Here is a 24,072-nt window from a genome sequence, read left to right as displayed (position 1 = left end):
CTTGTTTTTCAGGTCCCGTGTCCCCGGTCTCGTTTCGTCCGTCGCCTCCCCTGAGGCGCACCCAGAGTGCGCGCCTTTGGGGGGGGGGGGGGTTCTGTCATGACCTGCTCGTCTGATCCTCCTGTGTGCCACACTCCCCTTGTTACCTCGTGTTAATTCCTGAATGTGATCACCTGTTGCCTGTTATTTTCGGCTTGTCCTGTGTATTTAGTCTGCGTCTGAGTCCGTTTAACTCAGATCAGTCATTGATGTTCGTCGCCGTCTGCCCTGTTTGTCTGAATAAACCCGTTTACTTTTGGATTCTCGTCTGCCTGCCTTGTATTTCCCTGCTTCCTGCCTGCCCGTCTACCACGGTCACAAATTTATCGATGTTACAGTGGAAAGTGCAGATGATGTTGCTCCCGGCTGTGAAGCAACGCCATGTAATGCAGCATTCTATAGCATCTAAGTGAGCCGAATTCGCCATATTGTCCTCAATCGCCCCTAACCTGCAACCACTTAGCGGGCTAATTTCGTTGTTACCGCCCATTTCTATGCAGATGGGCGTGGCGAATTTGCATATGTTCTCAACATTTAGTCTACATTTAACATTTACATTTATATTTACATTTAACATTTAGATATGTTAACATTTATATTTAACATTTAGATTTATATTTACATTTAACTTTTACATTTAATTTAGATTTATATTTAGATTTAACTTTTACATTTAACATTTAGATATAAGTTAACATTTAACATTTATATTTAACATTTATATTTACATTTAACTTTAATATTTACATTTAACTTTTATATTTACGTTTACATTTAACATTTATATTTGACATTTACATTTAATATTTATATATAGACATACCATTTATATTTTCATATGATGAACAATTGTGCTAAATGTCAGAAAATTGTTGAAAAAGTGGCAAGTACAAAAATGTTTCGTAACTTTACAAACGGCGCCCCATATTAAGGTACCGACACATTACTCGCGCTCGGGCTCCCGCCTCACGCGTCGCCTGGACAACCAAAGGCAAATGGTTTAGGCACAGAACCGCCCCGTGGCTAACTGGGCCCACCACTGTTTGATGGTTGCTATGCGATTGAAGCCGGTAAGTAGCCGCCTTTGAACCGACTATACTGCTAGGAGCGCGAGACCCGGCCGCAGCCATCAGCGATAATAGAACGGGAACCATCAGGTAAGGTTAAGGTTAGCTGTCCTTCTCGCCGTGCTGGAGTGCAGTTAAATGCTCGCTCATCATAGTCAGACATCTTTTGGACTTTCAAAAAGGAGGATATTCGAACGGGCGAATTATTGCAAAACAGCAGGTGCATCATTTAATGTTATTATTTATTAATCCCAGTTGGAAAATCAAATCGGTTCAGTGCGGTTATGGTATGCTCATGGCGTTTCTGTGCTGAAATTGCAGGTACCTGCTATTTAGTTAAGCAACTCCGGTGTAAAAGGTGCTACACTCTTTTTCTGTTAGTCAATAACTTGATGTGTTAATATAGCTATTTAGTCCATATTAAGAAACCTAGGTCATTTTATTTTCCATTGGGTGCTGATGCATATATTGAAAACGCCGGCCTCGGCATAGCTCGTTATTCAAATTTATTTGTAGCTAAAATCTTGCGGATACTCATATGTCCACCTGAGCCCATTTAATTTGTTTCAGATTGTATTTGCTTATCCAGTCGGTTCATTTTGATTAAAGACAAAGCCTCTTTAAGAGGATCGTGTGAAATGAGATGAGTAAGAAAAACGTGTCGGATCAGGAAGACTTGCCCTCCAATCTGAAAGAGCTACATGCGGGGCACGTACACATGGCCTTAACGATTTCCACACTTCTGCCGTTTTGAACGACGTCAGTAACCACGACATTCTGCGGTATGGCATGAAAACTGCACCATACGGCCTTAATTTATTCTATTGTGAGGGGTGCCAGTATTTTTTAATGTAGTTCAGTTATATTTTCATAGCATATGACTTCCTGTAACTTCAGTCTATTGGGCCAACTGTACATGTACACATGCATAGTCATTCTTTAGTTTTCACGTATCTCCATCTGCAGCTTGGGGTCAGAGTGGCCATGGGGAGTACCTGGAGATTCGGGGCTGGTCCAGCTGCTCTTCACACCCTTTTAAAGTCCCATAAATAAATGCTCGGGCTGGCTGATCTGTCGTGTGTGCACCCCACCTCCCCATGAGTACTGTTCGTGTCCTGCTCCCAGGAATAATGTTTAAATTACAAGGTAAAGACTGATTCTTATACATTAGGATTCGTTTTGAAAATCGATTCTATCACATCTAAAGAATCGATATTTCAGGGTTGATCTGCACATCACTACTTAACTGTAGTTGGCAAACTGGTGCTGAGAAAGCAAGGATAAGGCAAAAAATGCGCTGGAGGAAGATGCAGCAAAATTTATCAGAATTTGTTTGTTTAGAACAGGTGAGGAGAAGTTGTAATCCGTTAACATTAGAACACTGCCTTGGATCACGACTTAACAGGAGGAGCCAGCTAGCTAGTACATGTGATTGGCCCTACGGAATGTCATATTGCCTAAAATACACAGGGTTTCTAGCGTTATTAACATGCTATTCCCAACTGAAAAAAATAAAAAGAAAGTGGGATTAGCACTAGGTACACAACCCCGAATCTAACTGATGTATGGTCATGTCCATGGCTGCCGACAGGGGGCAATAAGGCCCCCTAACTTTTAAATAATCTGCTGGAGTAATTAGTCCAAAACACATATTTGTGACAACTTTTTATACAATTTGTGAATCACATAAAAGCTTGTTATTTTTTATCTGTGCAAAATTTCCTGTTACTAAATGTGTTTAGTTTTCATCCCTATAATGCAACAAATAGTTTGGTCAATCACACCATGGTACAGTAATAAGCCCCTCCCCCCTCCGGTCAATTGTCAAAATGGCAATTTGTCAAGTCAGGTGCTCAGAAAAGGAAAGAAAAACAAAAAAGAGAAAATGATAGAAGAGGGACTTTAAGGCCAGGTATTTCCCTTGTAAATCTGACGTGGCGATAACTAAATAAGTTTGTTATAAATTATCCAACAGACAACTTCAAGGCATTAAAGTTGGGAATGATAACGTCTCTAATATCATCTTACAGATCATCTTGTCCCTGGGTAAAAACAGAACACACTGATCCTGTCTACAGAGAAACACATTCTTATGTCTTTGGGCACTGATGGGTTCTTTAATATGGTAGCGGAAATAAGTGACTTGCTAAGGAGGGCACTCTTGCTTTAAGTCGGTATAATCTTTGTATGATATTCTTAAATTTCCAGATAGCACGATATACCAGAACTGATTGTCATTGTATTAAGTAGAGTACATTTTCATTTGATTTAGAAATTGTGTAATTGCACATAGTTGGGTACTGTTGCTGAAAGTGTCCGTTAACAGTTTGCTACCAATATGAATTTGTATCTTGAATAAGTTTGCAGCTGATTTATGGGTGTCTATGGGGAGAGGCACTATGGGGGACACCCCCTGGGCCAGTCTGTATCATGTCACTCCAAGCTGAAATACAGCCCCTGGACTGCAGCGTCAGTCATTTTTCCGGCACCCCTGAAGCGTTTTTGGGGTTTTGGGCCTTGTAAAGGACCCAGCAGTGATTACATTGCAAGCCACCACAGACCACTCCCAGCAAATATGTCATACTGCTTCCAGGCAAACAACTGACAATTTGCATGTTCCAGTTTCCTCATTAGCGCACAGCCGTTCAATGAGCTTCTTTCAGACTGTGGGGGGTCTTGGCTTCTTTCCAGTACAGACACCGCCAGCGTGAGACAGTCAGAGAAGCTGCTAATTACCTGCCAAATGCTGTCACCTTACTGACGCTTCCTGATCACAGAGGACAGGATGTAAACATTGATCTACGATAATTAGGAGAATTGAGACTGGCACTCTAATTTCTCATTTGGTTTTCTTTGTCCCCTCATAATTTCAAAACATCATTTCATTAAAAAAGCTGAAGATGTTAGGCCTCTGTGATCAGTAGGTTGTTGGTTCACGTCTCTGTTAGGCCCATGTGCAAGGTCCTTAAAGCAGCATTACAATGTACTTGTGCAAATGGCAAATAAAGCATCATTTCATTGCTCCTACATTCATTTTGAATTTAACCTGATGTGTGGGTAGTACACTACATCACAAGTGCCAGGATTTTGACATGGAGAGTATTAAAACCAGGGATCTTATACTGCATGAGCAGACTTTTCAGTAATCATTACTGGAGAATTTGGCTGTTTCTCAGTCACATGGGCTTACTTAGGAGACATTCTGGTCTGGGGTTTTCCAGGACTGACTTTGGGTTTTACTGAACAAAACTCTAACATTCACTTTCCACAGCCTTCTGTCTCAGCACCACATACTGCATGCATATTCTCTGTCACGGAGAAGGTAATAACAGCAGTCTATCATTCATTTTTATTCCCATCTGGAACATCTGAAATTCAAACTGAATGCCCCGCAGGTTCTAATGGTGCAGAAAATGGAATGACTACTTTGTGATCAGTCATTTTGTGTTTCACTCCTCTGTGAAAAGAATTGCCGACACACAGGCTACTGCTCTGAGGGAGGTCATTATTTCTGAAATGCAGAATGATTTTCATAAAGTTGCATTTGATGTAAAGTTTGGACACACCTGTTCATAAAGGATTTTTCTTTTATTTTTGATATTTATTTCTGAGAGTCTCAGCAGATCAGGAGCTGGAGCTGAGGCTGCTGACAGTGCATTTTCCTGGTAAGGAATTAGACACCTTTCATCGATGTTGAGTCTTGTTGCAGTGAGTGCCTCTCACCAACTTTCCTTTCCCTGCCTGGCGGAAAGACAGGGTGGGGGGGGGGGGGGGGGGGCTTACATTCCTCTGCCCCACCCCCCAAGGACCACTGTGACATCCTCCTGGATGCTATTGACGCCCAGCTTGCTAGTTCACAGGGTAGCTGGTTTTTGCCCTTATGACCCCATCTTCTGGGGGCATTTCCGGAATGTTCCGTAGCCCCAGCGCTTGAGGCTTGTGCGTCTGTCATTTGGTAAATTTCTCAAGCTCTCCTTCTGTGACCTGCTGCAACCCCCCCCCCCCCCCCCACATGTTCCAGTCTCTGCCACAGCACGCCTCAGTCAGTCTGGGAGTCCAGAAGCTGGAGTGGACAGTGCTGAAGAGCCCATCACATCTCCCCACTTCGCTGAGCTGGGCCCCTCCCCAGGTGAGACATGAGCTTCAGCGAGGTTGTGATATTTACAGGGTGAGAGTGTTACTCAGCCTCTAGATCGTTAGGGCCAATCAAGCATGTAACCACTCAATTAATTACTCTAACTGATCCAACTACACCTTCCATGCCCCCATTTCCGCTAGACCCCAGGCAGAAATATTCAGCTTTTTACTGGGAATTTGTGTTTTCACCACAAACCACTTTACAGCAACATGCTTAATTAAAAATAGATGAAAACCTATAAGTGATCAGACAGACTTCTTAACCGAGTAGTACTTTTAGCTGAAGCTGAAATTTTTAGCTTTTTTGGGAGGGGTAGGGTGGTCCCTGGAATAAAATCTTTAGCTACACTGCTTAAAAGTTTTAGGAGAGAATAAGGGTGACAATAAGTATTAAAGTATTGGGTAAAGATGTGGGCAAAGTTTTCCTTATGGAAACTGACACTCAATGTTAGCGTGATGCTGACAGGAAACTGCCTGACAGTGATACTAGAACCTGTAAAGCAAGACACTGATTGACAGTGAAGGAAACTGCTGTATCTTTATAAACCATCGTGCCTTGCACCTTCATCCAGACAACTGTGTGTCTCCTGCAGAGTGGGAATTGGGAAACAGGAGTGCCATAATGGGAGAAGAGGACAAGGATGGGGCAGAGTCGAGGAAGGAGCAGTGCAGGTGGAGGCTAGAGAGGCTTCTTGGGAGCAATGGTGCAGGGTTCGAGGTGGAGACGCCTCGAGCCGCAGACAGCATCCGTACAGAGGACTTTGCCACCCTGTTCCAGCAGATGATGGTGAATCCCCTCACCCAACAGGATTTGGGTTACAGAGGAACCACAGGGAAGGAATGTCTGATGAACTACAAGGAACAAACATTAGGGGGCGACATGTTACAGGTGCTTTACAACCAGAGCAAGCATGTGGGCCCTTCTTACTCCCCCCTTACATTAATGGGGGATGATTCTCACCCCTCAGGAGGGATTCATCCAATCCGCACAGAAGTCTCCAAGATCCTCTCAGACAAGGTAGAGCGCCATCATCTGGCAGCTAATGCCAATGAACCCCCTCATGCTAAGGGGAATGATTGCATGACAAACCCCAAGTATCCGGCCCCGAAGTTCATATGTCTTGTGGAATCAGGAGAGCATGCTGGGGCCCTCAAAGACCATGACCAGAATAGTGAAATGGACATCACCTCTGAGAAGGACAGCCCTGGGACAACGTATAAAGTCTCAGCCTGCCATGGCTTGACCCCATTCTCAGATGTGACCTTTGACCTCTCGAACAACCACACTCATCGTTCCAAATCCCCTCTTAGAGGTGCAGACATTACCCAGTGCACCTTGCACAGGCACAGACTACTGGATGGAGTGAGTGAAGACACCAGGGACCCCTTACCAGTGGGAAGGTTGAGGTGTAACTCCTCCTCTTTTGTGAGCAACAGCGTGGTCTCTCCTGCAGTCACGAGTAAGACGGGTATGGTCCACAGAGGGGTATGGAGTGCCCTCTGGTGTTGAGAGAAGTGCATGCACCCTTGTACCCATCATCTCCACCACAAACAACAACCCTCTCTGTTTTTTTCTTCTGCCCCTGGGGTGTAGCTTTTGAACTTGGGCCCCCCCGGAGCTGCAGCAGAGTTGTGCGGACAGAGTCCCAGTGCCGTCTCAGTACCACAGGGGCCCAAGAGGAGCGAGGCCACGAGGGCCAAGGAGTTCCTTATGCAACCCCCCGAGTCCGGTGTCTGGCAGGTGCACACGCTATCTTATGTTATTTTACAAAGTTATCTTAACGTTGCGGCGTCGTGACAACGCAGTGACCACCTGGCAAGGAGATGATTGATCCTCCAAGAGGACTTTAATTAGGCAAACCGCATCTATTTGATGCTGCCATGGTTGATGAAATTACACTGACAGGTGACTTAGTCACAGATTTATGGAACCATATTGCCAAAAATAAACGTTTTTCTATTTAAAACCTTTTGTCTGCATCTTGGTGGACCTGAAATGGGGTGGCAAGTGGCTCAGCAGGTCGCCAGTGAACAGAAGGTCGCCAGTTCAAGCCCTTCCCTCAGCAGAACAGTCACATGTCCGTGGGTCCCTGAGTAAGGCAGTTAACCCCCTGCTCTAGGGGTGCTGCACATTAGCTGACCCTGCACTGTGCCCCCCACCCCCCCAAGCTGTGGAGATAGGGTCAACAAAGAGAAGCATTCCAATGTACCTGTACTTGTGCAAATGGCAAATAAAGCATGTTTCTTTGTTCCTCTGCCAGTAGTGATGCAAATAATGACATAAAAATGTTAAATATATTATAGTATACAATGTTTATAATGAATACTTTAACAAATGTTTAATCTGAATTTACGAGGATTTTAATTCGTAGTTTAATGGGTTTGAGATCTGTGCCTGTGTTTAGAAGGTTGTGGGTTTGAATCCCAGGCCAGTAGGGCAAGCATATCACTGAGGGGTCTTGAGCAAGACCTTTAACCTCAACTGCTCCGGGGCTGCTGGGTGAGGCAGGTAACACTTTACAATGAAACGATTGTCAAAGTGTCAACTTGACATAAGTGCAGCTAGGCTGAGCTTCCAATGAATGCCCAGTCAGAAGTGTAAGCGGTAGTGGAGCAGGGTACACAACAGCTACACAACATCTTGAAGTTGGAGAGGGACTCTGATGATTGAATGTGGTCTGACAGCTCATTATACATAAACCTTATTGTTCACTGCACTTTCTGTAGGGGTTCCAGTGCCCAGCTTTGACACAGTGACCATCGACAGTGACTTGGACTCAGTGCAAACCGACCAGGTCTGCGAGCACCTCCACAGTGCCCTCACCAGCAGTGCAGGTGCTGACCACAACCTCGACAGCTAATCATGGCACATCGGCCTTCCTGACTGCACATATTACCTGAAAAATTCTAGTTAAGATGATAGCAAAATGTTGTAATAAAACATATGATGTTTGCATGTTCCTGCTATGTTGTCGTGGGGTTTCCTCTAGGTACTCCAGTTTCCCCCCGCAGTGCAAAAACATGCTGAGGCTAATTGGAGTTACTGTACCAAATTGCCAGTCGGTGTGTGTGAATGGTGTGTGAGTGTGCCCTGAGATGGGTAGGCAGCCCATCCTGGGTTGTTCCCTGCCCTGTGCCCATAGCCTCCGGGATAGGGTCTGGACCCCCACAATCCTAAATGGGATAAGCAGTTCCAGATGGATGGATGGATGTTGCATGATTTTGTTTGTGTGATCAGTGGTCTGTCTGCCCCTGAAACCACACCCACTGTCCCCATGCACTTTACAGCCTGGTGCATCCGGGTAGGTGAGCTGAGCTGTGACCAGAGTCACCTGGACTCGTACATCCTGGGTCAAAGGCCCAGACCTGGTGAGTATCCCAACTGGCACGGGTTAGTTAAACAGTACAGGTATCCCGGATGCAGAGCAGTCAGAAATAACCAGGGAGGCCACAGAGGATCAGATGAGTGGGGCAGATGGTGTGCTGGATTTTATTCATTCACACTATTTCAGGTAAGTGGGTGCGTGCTCTGTACTGCAGCAATGTCTAACCTCGTTTCCTGTTGTGTTCCTACATGCCACCAGGGGGAGTGCCCGAGTCCAGTGGGGAGGTTTCATGCAGAACCCGGCTGACCCGAAAGTCCCATCCCACCAGAAGGGGGTCCCTCAGGTCGGAATGAGAGCATCTGTCACAGACAGTCGCTTTGCCTCGCTGTCTCGTGGTGCGATTTCGGAGGGAATAGCCGTGCCTGTCAGTGTAGTTTACATCCCCAGTGATGGTGATGGAAATAGCTGAAGACAGCAGACACAATGAATGAGTAATGAATTATAAATTGTAATATCATTACTTTGCCTGTCCATCACTGGCTGGTTTCTATCTTAGGACTCGGGGTATATCTGCCTGCATCCCGCTGTCAGGCGACAATGAGGACAGTGTTAACATAGGCACAGAGGAGGGGGGCCACAGCACCTGGCATGTCTCCCCGGAACAGAGCTCTGGGGAACCGGGGACACAGAGCTGCGTCCCCTTAAGACGACAGGCCAAACAGGACGTGGGGGAGCATTTCTCCAGGGTAAAAGTACACAGTTCATTCTTAAATATTCTTATTTACACAGTCACAGTGTCATTTTAGTGAATAAATGCATGGGGAATCTTTTCATATGAAGGGAAATTGGGTTTTGAAAGACTGTATAAAATAAGCAATCCAAGAGACACTGAGTTTCAGTAACTGTCACCTCGTCTCTCTAAGGTGGCTGATGGATGGCTGGAGGGAGCTGGATTGGACAGTTTGCCACTAGAGGGGGACCTTTGTGCTCTTAGAAGGGTAAGTCCCACTGTATCAGGACTTAGGTACAGTCAGAATGTGCGCCTGTATCAGTGTTCTCCAGTAGAGGGTGCCGTTCACTGATTGCTGTTTTGTGCTGCTTAAGGACTGTTCTAGAGTGGAGGAAAGGTTGGAACAGAAGAGAGCCCAGCTACGTGAAACAGAGCTGTCCCTCAGTGTCCTGCTGAAGAAGAAAGAGGTAAGGAACAACAGACACACAAGCACACACACACACAGGTTTGTATTCATATCTTTTTTGGGGACCTTCCATTAATTTCCATGGGCAGAACCCTAGTCCCAACTACACCTACCTTAACCCCTACCCAGCGCTATCCTTAACCGTAAGTAACCAATTTTATTTTAGATCAGGGGAGGGCAATCTTATCCGCAAAGGGCCAGTGTGTATGCAGGTTTTTTGGGGTTGGTGGCAGGATTGGCACTCCAGCTGCCGGAAAAAAACTTCCATTTGGGCTAGTGTGGTGCTGAGGTATCACCTGTCACATGGCTGCACTCAGGTTCTCATCCCTGAGGTGGTGTGGCAGGTGTGGCAATGCACTGTACTCTGTGCATGCGCCTTACTGCTCACTGTATCACATTGTGGGAAAATCTGGTCCTACAATATAATAATTACAATAACAAACACACGATTTGTCTATTTCACTTTCGATCAAAGGATCTGCCAAACTGAAATAATTAATATAACAATATTTCCCCAATGACTTGTGACAAAACAGTAAGACAGTATTCCTCATAGGAGTGTTTTGTATCATTTATACCATGAACAGTGAACAGAGCTCTAGAAACATTTTTTTTAAGATTGTAAATTGGCTTAATAACCAAGGAGTTTCCATCATTCCTCACATGTGCCTTCCTCTCCAATCACTGTCGTCTCCCAGCATGCACTGCAGGAGCTCCGGTGTGTGCAGGCAGCAGTGGAGCAGGCAGAGAGGGAGGCATGGGACCTGGAGGCCAGCCTGAGTGAGAGGAGGAGGCAGGCAGAGGTCGCCAGGTACCATCCCGTGGCTCCACGGTGGTCACATGGACTGAAGCTCTTAGTGCCAGTGACGTGACCGTGTGCGGGTGCCAGCAGGTGGCAGCGGTGCTCCCCGCAGCTCCAGACGGGCTGTGTGCAGGAGAGCCCTGGCTGGGAGGAGGAGCTGCCTGCTGTGGAGAAGATGCAGGTGGGGAGGAATCCTTCTGTCTACTCGCTCAGGATGGCAGATTTGTACCTGTAGTAATTTGGCTGAACCACAATGCAGCAATAGGTTATCAAGTAAACTTACACAGCTAAAAGCCAGTCAGTAGCCAGGAACCAGTCACACTGTGGTGCACTGGGCCTTTGTATATGCCAGACTATCAGTCTGGGCTGGCTGGGCATCATCACTGAAAGGTCATTATTATTATCGCTGCATTTATCCATCATCAACACTCTAGGGGTAGATAATTTGATCTGAGATCCATATTTTATAAACCAGATTTAAGTGCAGGTTGTGTAGCTTCTGACTGCTACTTGCTACCCCTAACCTGAATAATGAATTCCTCTAATGGTCTATTGCTTCTCCCCGTCAGGCTGTTGCGTCCAGTGCTCTGGAGAGGGAGGAGGCCGAGCGGCAGCTGCACAGAGCCAAGGCAGAGCTGTTTGCCACACAGCGCCGGGCCAGAGACCAAGTGGAGGCACTGCAGGAGGTGACGGGGCCCCAGCGTTACAGGCGGGCCGTGGGGTTAACACACAGCGGCCTTTATCTGTTATTTACTTACTGTATGTCAGCTGCTGATTTTACACATTCTAGGGACTTTGCCTCCGTTACACACTTTTTCCTAACTGCCGTGTCCCTCTGTTTAAAGAATTTTGTCTGACCCCCAAACTCTCCCCCAGATACCTTTTGCTCATGGAGGCCCTCTGTTCATTGTAATGTGTGTGTGTGTGTGTGTGTGTGTGTATGTGTGCAGTCATGTACAGTGCCCTTCACAATCATTGGCACCTCTTGTACAGATTTGTAAAAAGGGTTAGAAAAAAAACACCTTTCAGTGAAGTATTTTCATATTACGCTCAAAAAATTACTAACATCTAACCTTTCATTAAAATAAACTTATTGAAAGAAAAACAAATTCCTCATCATAATTATATTCAACAAAAACACCTGTGCCACGATTATTGGCACCCCTGGATTTAATACTTTGTACAACATCCCTTTGCCTGTATAACAGCACTGAGTCTTCTCGTATAGCATTTTATAAGGTTAGAGCGCAAACAGTGTGAAGAGCAGAGCATCTGAGACCATTCCTCGTTACATAATCTTTCCACATCATCCAGGGTTCTAGGCCCTCTCTTGTGCCCTCTCCTCTTCAGCTCAGCCCACAGGTTTTCAGTGGGGTTCAGATCAGGGGACCGAGATGACCATGGCAGAAGCTTGATTCTATGGTCAGCTAACTATTTTTTTGTTGAGTTGGACATGTGCTTAGGATCATGGTTGTGCTGGAAGATCCAGTGACAGCCCAGTCATAGTTTCTTGACAGAGACAGCCAAATTTTGATTTAAAATGTCCTGGTATTTCATGGAGTCCATAATGCCATGTACCCTAACGAGGTTTCCAGGGCCTTTGGAGGAAAAACAGCCTCAGAACATCACAGAACCTCCACCATACTTTACAGTTGGGATAAGGTTCCTTTCATTATAGTCATCCTTCTTTTTACACCAAACCCACCTTGAATGTCCAAAAAGCTCCATTTTTGTTTCATCAGACCATTGAATTTGGTTCCAGTTAAAATTGTAGTAGTGTTTCACAAACTCCAGGCGCTTATGTTTATGGTTAACTGACAGAAAAGACTTCTTTCTGGCATAATTTCCAAATAATCTGTTAGCATGAAAGTGGCGTCAGATGTTTTTTTCTGAGACTTGGTAACCCCAAGATTTTACTTTGTCTTGTAATTCACCAACCATGATCCTTGGGGATTTTTTTTGCTTCTCTTATGATCCTCCTCATTGTACATGGGGGAAAAATAAACCTTGGTCCTCATCCAGGTGGGTTTGTAACAGTTCCAGTTGTTGTCCACTTTTTTATTATTGCCCTAGCAGTAGAAATGGGCATTTTCAGGCGAGTAGCTATTTTTTAATATCCATTTCCAGATTTATGAAGGTCAGCATACTTCTCATTTGATCTGTGTGTTCTCTTATCTTTCACATGTTGATGGATGACTAAGGGAATTTGGGCTCTGTGTCACCGCATGTTAGTACCCCAGTTAATCAGGAAGTCATGGATTACAGCTTGAATGTTTCTGCACACTCCAATCAACTCAAAGATGTACAATTAACATGGGAAACATGTTTCAGTTACATTGTGTTCACCATAATTTCGTGGCATAAGTAATTAATTATTATTTCTTGATGAAGGATTTTTTTTCTTTGAATAAATTTATTTCAATGAAAGGTTGGATTTTTCTCATTTATTCATTCAGTGTGAGATGAAGCTACTTAAGTAAAAGGTGCATTTTTTCTAACCCTTTTTACAAATCTTTACAGGGGTGCCAATAATCGTGGAAGACACTGCATATATTATATTGTGGGGACTAAATGTGATTAAAAAAAAAAAAATCTGTTATTGTGATGTTGCAGGGACTTTTTGGTCCCCACAAGGGGAAACTCATAAAATTCTGGTTTGCAACTTAATTTTTTAGAAGTCAAGCTTCAGTTCAGTATTCGGTGTGTAATAGATTTAAAACATATGACGCAGCATGAGATTCCATCAAAATATTAACTGGTCTATATTCTAATGTAAGGAGAAGTGGAGGCCCCAAGCGAGCTCGATGGGCCGAATGGCCTCCTCTCGTTTGTATAGTTCTTATGTTCTTATGAGAACTTAAAGATATGTATTCCAACATGTATTTATCACTTTTTAAATTGGCAGAGAACAATCAAACATATTTAAACAATAATCACAAAAACAATAGCAATCCTGCAGCTAAGGCTGCCTGGACCCCTAATAATAGGACCTTTCTGTAAACAATCTCTGACCATGAAATAGGTAGGTAGTTCACTTATAGCTAAACAGCGCAATCAATATTTTTTCGCACCGCAAATGTAACTTTTATTTGGGTTTCACATTTGTTGTTCGTGGGCGTATATGCAGTCACCTTGAGCCATTTCTGATTGGTGAACATGACTGGCATATGAAAAGCACAGCACTTCTGATTGGTGAGAATGACTGTCACAAAAGGCAGATGGCATGAATTTGTAAAATTATTCTGATGACAGTCTTAAACCCTGGGTCAGACGTCCTGTATAATGCATATCCTAAATTGCCAAATTGTGTGGTTTCAAATCGCAATTTCGATTTAAAATTATTAAATCGTTCAGCCTTAGTAGGGGTAAAGGTTGTCACTGTAGGGATTAGGATTTTTCACATTGAAATGAATGGAGAATCCCCACAAAGATATGAATACAAATGTGTGTGTGTGTGTGTGTGCCATATATAGTCACAGTCTTGTGTGTCTGTGCATGGTAGCGCTTGGAGGAGCTGCAGCAGGAGTTGGACCTGCATGTGGAAAGCGAGCAGGCCCTTAGGGAGAGATGCTCCTGTTTGGAGGAGCAGCTGCGAGGCACATCGACACAGCAAGAGGGGCAGGAGAACCAACCGGTATGCATTTCGCCTTCAAACCCACAGCTGCCCCAGCTCACAGGGCTCTCTGCAGACCTTCAGCTCTAGGCATCATCTTCACACTGTTTGTGCTCTCATCTAAATTGTCTTTCCCACAGGTACCTGGCAGTTCAGAGCAGACCCTGGAAGCTCGGCTGCAGGGGCTGCAATTGGCACTGGAGGAGAAGGCTGGCTGGGCAGAGGCGTTGGAGTGTGTCGTGACCCAGAAGGAGCTGCAGTTGATGGGGGCAAAGGCTGAGATCCGGACCATGAGGGAGGAGCAGTCCGCCAAGCTGAGGGAGATGCGGGAGCAGGCGCAAAGGGAAAAGGTCAGGGGCCAGGGGCCAGGAGTCAGTGAATCTGCCAGTGATGTAATGCAGAGTGTGTTGGGTGTCTGGTACCTTGGTAAAAACATGTGAAAGTAACTTGTTCAATTGTCACTGTGTGTGTGCATGTGTGACGGCAATGCGGGTAGATGTGACACATGGATCGGTGACAAATAAGGGTTGGCAAGATGAGCAATTCAAAAATCTTTTAAAAACTTGTTTTAAAAGTATGTATCGGATTTGTTAAAATGTACATTTTGTATTCATGTTGGTTTCATGTCATTTGAAATGAATTTGCTCCATTTTTTATAAAAGGTAAGACTGAACATATCAAATGGTGTAACCACAAAAGAATGAGAAATTTTAAATATTTTAGCGACCCTAAGTGTATGTAAGTATACTCATAAAAATAATTACTTCATTTTAAAAGTAAAATCACAAAAACAGATTTTATTAGGATTATCTCTAAATTTAAATTTTATTCATTTTTGCAATATTGAACAGAGCATATGATGAAAACAGCTCTGTTTTCTAAATAATCTTTGACAAATTCTGTGAAAATTGTTACCAAAAAATGTTATACTGCAGTAGAGAATTACATTTGATTCCACATTAATTCTCCTATACGTTATCCTAATTTTATGAAAAATACAAGTTATGCCGTCCTGAAAGCCAGTTTTGTCAGCAGGGGATTGGACCACCATGGCCTCCCTTGGCCACCACCCGATCCAACATGCACCGAACCCCTGACATTCCCCTTGCGGGTGGTGGGCCCACCTGGGGACAGTCCCGTCTGCTTCTTTCGGGCTATGCCTGGCCGGGCCCCACGGGCCAAGGCCCGGCCACCAGGCGCTCGCCAACGGGCCCCTCCCCCAGACCTGGCTCCAGGGTGGGGCCCCGGTGACCCTAGTCCGGGCGAGGGAAACGAGACCTTGCTAGAATACATTATCATAGGGTTCTTTTGGATTGCTCTTTGTCTGGCCCCTCCCCTGGGACCTTTTTGCCTTGAGAGACCCTACCAGGGGCTATTGCCCCCGACAACATAGCCCCCAGGGTCACTGAGGCACGCAAACCCCTCCACCACGATAAGGTGGCAATCCAAGGAGAGGGAAATGGCTGCCCTTTGTCATCGGTCCTGTTTATAATATTTATGGACAGGATTTCTAGGCACAGCCAGGGTCTTGAGGGTGTCCAGTTTGGTGGCCTCAGGATTGCCTCGCTGGTTTTTGCGGACGATGTCGTCCTGTTTGCTTCATCTGCTGGGGATCTCCAGTGTGCTCTGGGGCGGTTCGCAGCCGAGTGCGAAGCGGTGGGGATGAGGATTAGCACCTCCAAGTCCGAGACCATGGTTCTCAGCCGGAAATGGGTGGATTGCCCTCAACAGGTCAGGGAAGGGGTACTGCCTCAAGTGGAGGAGATCAAGTATCTCGGGGTCTTGTTCATGAGTGAGGGTAGGTGAGATCGGGAGCTGGACAGACGAATCGGAGCTTGTCCAGGGTTTGGGTCGCGGGGGTAGCAGCTTCAGGAGAGATACCTAGACCTCCCTCTCCCCAGCTACCTCTACCAGCTCCTTGGGGGCTCCTCTCCCTTGGACTTGCCCGAAGCACCTCCCCAGGAAGCTGTCCAGGAGGCATCCTAGATAGATGCCCAAACCACCTCAACTGACTCCTTTCAATGTGGAAGAACAGCAGCTCTACTTTGAGCCCCACCTGAATGTCTGAGCTCCTCACCCTTTCTCTAAGGCTGAGCCCAGACACCTTGTGAAGGAAACTCATTTCTGCCGCTTGTATCTGCGATCTCATCTTCGGTCACTACCCAAAGCTTGTTACCATTGGTGAGGGTAGGAATGTAGATTAACTGGTAAATCAAAAACTTTGGCTTCTGACTCTGCTCCCTCTTTACTACAATAGAACAGTACAGCATCCAAATTCCTGCCAACACTGCACTGATCCGCCTGTCAGTCTCCTGCTCCCTTCATCCCTTGTATTAATTATGAAATAGCAGAAATTTCATGTAAAAGTATATTTTACAGATGCATTTTTCTATCTTTCAATACCATTTATCCTATCTGAATTATTGGGGTTTTAGATCTTTAAAGCTGCTGTTCATGTTCAACGGTCACTCTTCACCCACCTGATTCTGCTACATTATGAAATTACGTACATATATCACATTATATGTTACTTAAATTTGTAAGTAAATGGAATACAAATATACATTGAAGATCAACATTTCCAAAACACCAGGGTTGTGCAACGTGATTTATCATGTCCTTACAGAGCTTTGATTAAAAAGTTGCAGATAAATCACCACTTTTTCCAAAAATATAGCACTGAACACCTCAAAATAGTTCCACATGGTAAGTATACAGTATATTACATTTAATCAGCATAATAAGCTACTAATATTTGCCAAAGTTGTAGATTAGAGTGGCCTTTAATAGGAGTCAAATGGTGTAACTAGTTACACCATTTGACAATTTAATCTAAATTCAGTTTTAACACACATTATCATTTACACCAATGTAACCACATGGCCTTAGTGTGAATATTTCAGACATATTTTTTAAAGTAAATTCTCATTTTTATAATTATGATGAATTGTCAGTGTTTTCCTGGGGTCATAACATTTGACATATAAGCCTAAGCAGACCTGACCATACCCTAAAAATCTCAAATTATCTGATATTTTAAAAAGAGTTACTAACCTTGACATGCAGCACTTAGGGTCACCAGGGGTCCTTCCCTGTGATATTATTTCCTGTCACAGTATTTTCTTGCATCGTATGAACAAAACAGCTTCTTGAATGGCAGTTACACCACCTTGACACTTGATTACCCAAATTAATTATATTCAGAACAATGGGGTTCTGCTACTTTTATTCCCTATTAAATAGTTCTAATGTAAGATTATGCTAAACTAATTGAAAGGGTGTGTTATTGAGAATTTCAGCTTTTGAAATTCTTGCCATCGTCTATCAAGTATTCTCTCAAGATTGATTAAAACCTGAAATTTTAGACTAGGCCCTCAAGAAAGTATATATGCAAATAATTTTGAAGTTCATTTTCAAATTTTATCATTTTTAAATTTAACTAAAATGGATAAAAAAAAAATGAGTATCACATCATTGACCCATACGCATGTGTTGGCGAGGGCTGTACATGTGACGGTACTGACTATGACGGCGATGACTGTACATGTGATATTGCCCATGGTGACGGTGATGAATGTACATTTAAAGGTGCCCACTATGATGCCAATGACTGTGCATTTGTCTTTAGGAGCAGAAGTTGGAGCTGCTGAAATCGGAGCAGGCTTCTATCAGGGAACAGGAAATTCAGCAGGTAAGGCTTAGGCTTCCTTGAATCTCACCCCTGTAAAACATCCAAAGGGAATTTCCTTAAAAGATTTGTTTATCTCAGTGTTCCTGGATCTATTTCTCATCTCAAAATTTATTTTTTCTTACATCATAACTAAAAGTAAATGTTCACGTAAACTGTCATAAGAAATGGTCAAGTAGTCATCCTATAAAGTTTTTACCATATTTCTTTGTAGCAGTAAATGATCTGAGCTGCACTGCTCTCATAAATGTTTACAAGCTGTTATGTTTATGATGTTATGAGCCATTATGTTTATGATGTTATGAGCTGTTATGTTTATGATGTTATGAGCTGTTATGTTTATGATGCTATGAGGTGTATTTCTAGGAAGGTCGCATTGTACGGCTCCTCATAGCTCATGCCCTGCTCTGTGTGCAGGCCCAGCGTCAGGCCGAGGAGGCACAGCTGAAGACCCTGAGGGAACAGGCTCTCACTCACCACCAGCACATGGAGGCCACACACGGCTGCATGCAGGTCAGCTGCTCGGGCAGCTGACCTAAAATGATGCTAAGAAGAGAGACCTGGAGAGAAACAAAAAATGATCAGGAGGACCGAAATTGTGAAACCTTTATTTAAATGAGGAAATGGGCATGGTGTATAGCTCAGCAGATTAGACCACTGGGCTGGTTCATATCCCTTCGTCGGCAGAATGATGTCACTGTTGGACCCTTGAGTAGGGCCCTTAACCCCAGTCGCTTCGGGGATTGGCTGGCCCTGCTTTCTCAATGTCACTTTGGATAAAAGTGTCTGCTAAATAAGTTAAACGTCAATGGGCTTTGAGTGACATTATCTATAGTATATTTGATAGCGTGACACTGCAGGTTATAAACCAGCCAATGCCAAAGGTTTAGAGCATTATCTGCTGCTATATAGCTGGCTATACCACCACTCATTGAAACTCACTGACCTCTGAGCATGAATGGATGGTGTTGTGGCTGAGAGGAGGTCAATCTGACCCCAAGTCGTTTCATGAGGTCCTGGTCCTATGTCATTCTAGCTGAAAGATGAGGAGCTGAAGAAGCTGGTAGCAGCCCAGGAGCAGCGGGTGGAGGAGCTGCAGATGGAGGCTCGGGAAATGGTAACCAGTGAGCAGACACTGGGAACAAGGAAGGTTCATACCAGCAAATGGCTGTTAGTCCACTATTAGTGGGCATACTTACACTCACACACATAGTAACAAGACTGACTCAGCAGTGGGATATTTACAGATACCAGGTAACCTTCTGAGTACGTGGAGCTATTCACTGACCGGCTACAAAACATTTATCACATAGGCCAAGGTGGGTATGTAGTGTATAACCCCCCGTCCCTTATTGCCCCAAGCTTCAGCAAGCCATAGAACAGGAGCAGAAGAAGTGGGAGACAGAAAAGGAGGAGATCCAAAGGCAGCATGACTTAGAGAAGGAGCAGGGCCAGCAGGCGGTGGAGAGAGCAAAAGAGGAGGCCGAGAGAGAGCAGAGGAATGTCCTGAGTCAGCAGAAGCAGATCATGCAGCTGCAGCGCGTGAGTTCAGATGGGGACAGGGAGTGGGCTATCATCACACACCATGGGCTGTCATGGTGATGCTACCATGGTAACCGGCTCCTAACCCGCTGCACTCCCACCACTCCAGCGTGAATCTGCTTTTGTTCCTCTGCCCCTGTTCTTACCTCTGCCTTTCGCTCATTAAGGTTAATCTTCTGTATCTGTAGTTTCTCTATGAACTCCCTTGCTGCTCCCTTGATCCTGCAGTTTCTATGCCTTCTTGCAGACATGCTCCTTTTTTTCCCTGAAATCCTTTCTCTATTGACTTTTAAACATTTTGCAGAGCGAAGCAAACTTCTTTTCCCCAGGACATTAGCTAATCACTGTTTCAGGGGTATATTTGGGTGTATCTTTGGCAGGATATAAAGGAGCTTGAGGCTGAGGGGTGGCGGCTGCGGCGGGAGCAGGCATCTGCGCTGACCGAATTGCGCAGGACTTTCATGGAAGAGCAGCAGGCAGAGCTGCAGAGGCTGTCCAGACATGCAGAAAAGGTCAGAGAGAGTGACAAGAAGACGGACTGCTGCAGTCAGTCACATTCAGGATCACCTCTGTTTGTATATAATTGTATTATGATGTAACATATGGGCAGGTGCATATGGCTTTAATGCCTTATGATCACTAAAGCCCAGTTGGATAAGCAGTTAATGAATGAATGAACAGAGGGTGACCGCCATCTGGTGGTATGCATTGATATTGCAGTGATTTGAATGCCATAACACTATAGGCCAGGGTTCCCATCGTGGAGGGCCAGTCTGCAACACAGTTTGCAGGTTTCCCTGCTTAAATGTTAATCAGCTAATTACCAGGTTTAGTAAGTGTGTTTGAGCAGGGAAATCTACAAACTGTGTTGCAGACTAGCCCTCCAGGACTGGAATTGTGGAACCCTATTATAGGCATTTGTTGATTGAACCTGACTGCAAATTACTCATCTCAGGAGCGACACAAGGAGGTGCGCCAGCTCCAGAAGGCTCTGGATCGGGCCAAAGTAGATGCCAGTGGCCTGCAGGGGGTGCTGTTAGAGTGTAAACAGACTCAAGAGGAGGATGCAGCCAAGGTGGAACAGCAGCACAAGGAATGGGCTCTGGCACTTGGGGTGGAATGTCAGCGCCTGCAGGAGGTTTTTGGGCCTGCGGAGGGTGCTGTAAACCTCCAGAGCAGGTAATCCTGGAGATGCTATCATTCAGACACAAATGAACTCGGTTACTATAGTCTTCAACTATCTTATTAGCTAATTAGGAATTATGAAAACTATGTATAATGTGTTTTATGATACAACATTGCTGTAATTCTTTATGCCCAAAACTGCATGATTAGCATACATATGCTAGCAGCCAGTTACAAAATCAGCCTAGAACCTTTTGATTGAGGAAAGTGTGGAGAGTGGACAGCATGCAGTGCGTGCTGTGCTGAGGGGAGCTCTGCTCAGTCCTACAGTGGCCCAGGCAGTGCAAACAGTGCAGGCACTGGGCGATCAGCTCCGTGCACACATCTCCCATCTGCGACAGGAGCTGGACTCGCAGAGAGAGGCCACACAGCGCCTGATGCAAGATAAGGTACAGCTCTGTTCATGTCCTCGTAACCGGTCCGATGTAAATGCACCTTAAGGTCAGATTTCCCATTTTGTAATCATGTAACGTTTCCTAATGTTGATGGCTGTTTCTGTGTCTGTGTGTGTTTGTGTGTCTTCTGGCTCAGGAGCGTGAGCTGCAGAGACAAAGGGACCTGCTTGCAGTGGAGAAGGAGCAGACTTTGACCTCACTAAGGCAGCATCTGATTCAGGTATTCGTGCCCTATGGCTGCATAAAGAACTTCTGCACTGTTTACTGACCACTGTGGCAACCTGGAGGCCATGAACATCTGACCTGTTGGTCTTTAGCTTGATGAAGGTGGAGAGGCTAATGTGGTTGCCATGGTGATTCATGCAGGAGCACATGGAAGAGCTCAGCAGTCTGAAGCGAAATTGGCTACGCAACAGCAGCCATGGGGAAGCGGGTGGTCTGATCACATCGCTACGGCGACAGCTGCAGGATAAAGATGAGGAGCTGCGGGAGGTGCAGAGGAACATGGGACACTGGAAGGAGCAGACCACGGCTCGGCTGGCGCGCAAGTTTGAGGAAGAGATGATGGCCGAGCTGGAAAGGTGAGGAAAGGCAGAGGCCTTTCAGCAGCCCAGTTAGAAGGGAGACCCAGGAAATCAGGGCCAGGACCAGCAGACTGGCCCCGAAGAACAGTGAGAAGAGGCAACCTAGTCAAATAGATCAAAGTTTAGGTAAAAGCATAATGAGATCCAGCATGAATCCGCACCTGTAAATAAGGTCAATGTGGAAGGAAGAACTCCTAGGTCACATAAACCAGTGCTCAGAGACATTTTTATTAATGAGTAACAGATCCTAAGAATCTATGTCTGTAGAGCACAGCTTACATATGTGAAACACATGATTAACCATAAATTTAAAATTATGACTAATATAGGTTAGACTGGGATAGTCCTGTTGCCTCACACCTCCAGGACTGGGGGCTTGAATTGTTCCTCTGCTGTATGTGTGAAGTTTGCTGTTTCTTCTCGTTATGCGATTTTCCTTCAGGCAGTTTGGTGTCCTCCTGCAGTCCAAAGATGCGTGATTGTGCTCATTGGTGTCTCTTATTGCCTGTAGTGTATGATATGTGTCTGTGACCCATCATGGACTGGCATCCCGCCCTGTGCTGCCTGGGCCAGGGCAAATTGGTCCAACATGTGCAATTTGTTTGAATACATTAACTTTTTCCCTTATACCTTAACTATATGATTCTTACTAAATTATTTGCAGTACTACACAGTTGTTGTATACAATGTATGTGGGAATGTATTTATATGAGGACTTCTAGTGTTAATGTAGAATTCATGTCAATTTTAACTTACGTTTATTGTTTAATTTATAAAATTTAACAAACGTCATGGACAGGAGATTAATGCATATAAATGTATAGAAAGGTTGTACTGTGATATTTGTTTCACATGTAGAATTTACTTCCTCTAGATGCAAAATGGAGTTGCTAAAGGAGAGGTAATGAGTCTCATCACTGGGGTGCCAACTGGAGTTGTGGCGTAGAGGGGTAGAGGTAGTGGGATCTAGCTCCAGTCCATATTGAAATAGTTGAATATATAATACTTATTACTGCTTTATTATATTGGAGTTTCATGAAGCAGAGGTTTCCACACATCTCCTTGGGGGACCCTCAGCTGTTCCTTTATCTGGTTTCCTCAACCAAACCTCACTGCTAAACTGATCAAGTGAGCAGCCAATTGGCTGAATGGGGTCTGCAAGTAAAACAAAGCAGAAATGTGGATTGACGGGGGCTCCCTGACAAGATGGCAACCCCTGCCGTAGAGCATCCTAGATCCTAGAGTGTCCTGTGGTTTGTCTGTGGCAACATGCATTGTCCTCCAGGATTGTTGACGCTGCATTTTTGTTCTAGGAGAGTCCCAAGGACAAACATGGATAAGTACACTCAGCTACAGCGATGGGATGATGAGATGGTAAACATCTAGCTGAAATGCATATGTGCTCTGTTCTGATATCTTTGAGTGAACTGCACCTACTAGAAGAATGGGCCTGATAATGACAAATGAAAATACTACATTGTTTTGGTATTCAGATTAATCCTGTTTACTGTGAAGGGTTATGTAAAAAAAAATACACACCAAACCCTTACAGTGTAATTCTGACACCATACTGTGTTCTGTGTTCCTTGTCTCCGGCCCCATTGGAGCAGAAGGGGCCTGCAGGCCTGCTCTCTGCTTCATCGCCATCCCTCCTCTTCAGCGATCCCTGTAGCGTGCCTATAGCCCCAGGCCTGGGTTCCCTGAAGCTGCTGAAGCACCTGCGAGTGCGAGTCAGGCAGCTCCGCTCCGAGAGCTGGGCTCACACCAGTACCCCTGTACAGCGGGCCACAGCGGGAGACCTGGCGGGCTCCTACCTGGAGACGGTGTGCACCCTCCGATTGACTACAGCCATCGCTGCCCCTCTTAGCGCTGTGGTTTCCCCTGACTCTGATTTGCAATTATAATCCACCTGTTATGTTGAAAATGAACCTAGTTTAGTCATGAAATCATATATAGGTAACATCCAGAATAAGGAAACCCTCCAAAATGACTGAGCACTAGGCCATCATAATAGCTTCCATGCACTTGGGCAAAAAGCAAGCAAATTCTTTGAGGAACGAGGTTTCATTATTCAAGATTTAGTTATTTCTCCTGGCATTCATAGACAAAATAACCGGCTTCAGTTTGTACACATCTAACCAACCAGCTTATTTAGTGCTTCTTGTGATATGTCAACACTAATACTTGTGTTTGGTGCCAGCAGATTTCCCCAGCACTGGAGAGGAACCGATCCCACACTAGGATGCTCCAGAGTTGATACAGACTCCTCCAACCACAAGTGGGCCTAGATAAACACAGACAAATTGAGGATCCTCATCAGATTACGCTTCATAGCCCTAACCCTCCATGCATGAAGTTCTTCACCTTTCAGTGCATGCTGCTCTGAAGGCTGCAGTTAGGTAGGGTTAGGTAACTGTTCTTTTACAAATGAATCTGGATCACAACACTCTACATACACCATAAATGCATTCAGTTTTGCAGCAATCAATCACAGTGTC

General features: G+C 44.9%; 1 protein-coding gene across 6 annotated transcripts; it reads left to right on the top strand.

The window, feature by feature from the left end:
• The first annotated feature begins 788 nt into the window (after positions 1-788).
• LOC111839972 (uncharacterized) lies at positions 789-23,989 on the top strand. 6 transcript variants are annotated; one of them, XM_023804320.2, is made up of 28 exons: positions 789-2,252; positions 4,721-4,771; positions 5,128-5,235; positions 5,837-6,712; positions 6,838-6,984; positions 7,971-8,078; positions 8,532-8,612; positions 8,828-8,912; positions 9,126-9,315; positions 9,493-9,567; positions 9,674-9,766; positions 10,464-10,576; positions 10,655-10,748; positions 11,137-11,253; positions 14,070-14,201; positions 14,321-14,530; positions 17,809-17,871; positions 18,286-18,381; positions 18,905-19,018; positions 19,231-19,410; positions 19,791-19,922; positions 20,366-20,589; positions 20,858-20,984; positions 21,127-21,210; positions 21,357-21,571; positions 22,888-22,948; positions 23,182-23,397; positions 23,778-23,989. In XM_023804320.2, the coding sequence occupies exons 1-28, from the start codon at positions 2,204-2,206 to the stop codon at positions 23,829-23,831; spliced, it is 4,095 nt and encodes a 1,364-aa protein (XP_023660088.1). In that variant the 5' UTR covers positions 789-2,203; the 3' UTR covers positions 23,832-23,989. The 6 variants fall into 6 exon arrangements, with proteins under 6 accessions (XP_023660088.1, XP_023660091.1, XP_023660089.1 ...); XM_023804323.2 differs by having other exon boundaries at positions 789-1,109; positions 4,727-4,771; positions 23,182-23,989; XM_023804321.2 differs by having other exon boundaries at positions 18,905-18,985; positions 23,182-23,989.
• The last annotated feature ends 83 nt before the right edge of the window (positions 23,990-24,072 follow it).

The sequence above is a fragment of the Paramormyrops kingsleyae genome, chromosome 2 (assembly GCF_048594095.1).
Source record: "Paramormyrops kingsleyae isolate MSU_618 chromosome 2, PKINGS_0.4, whole genome shotgun sequence".
NCBI classification, from domain to species: Eukaryota; Metazoa; Chordata; class Actinopteri; order Osteoglossiformes; family Mormyridae; genus Paramormyrops; species Paramormyrops kingsleyae.
The sequence above is the reverse complement of the archived record's forward strand: the minus strand, read 5'-3'. Positions and strand labels throughout refer to the sequence as shown.

Bases quoted from the DNA above. Each gene is read 5' to 3' on its own strand.
- LOC111839972 (XM_023804320.2), top strand. From the start codon at position 2,204: ATGAGTACTGTTCGTGTCCTGCTCCCAGGAATAATGTTTAAATTACAA. The intron at 8,079-8,531 runs GTGCTGACCACA...TGCACTTTACAG, and splicing joins TGCCCTCACCAGCAGTGCAG to CCTGGTGCATCCGGGTAGGT. The intron at 8,613-8,827 runs GTGAGTATCCCA...ACATGCCACCAG, and splicing joins GGGTCAAAGGCCCAGACCTG to GGGGAGTGCCCGAGTCCAGT.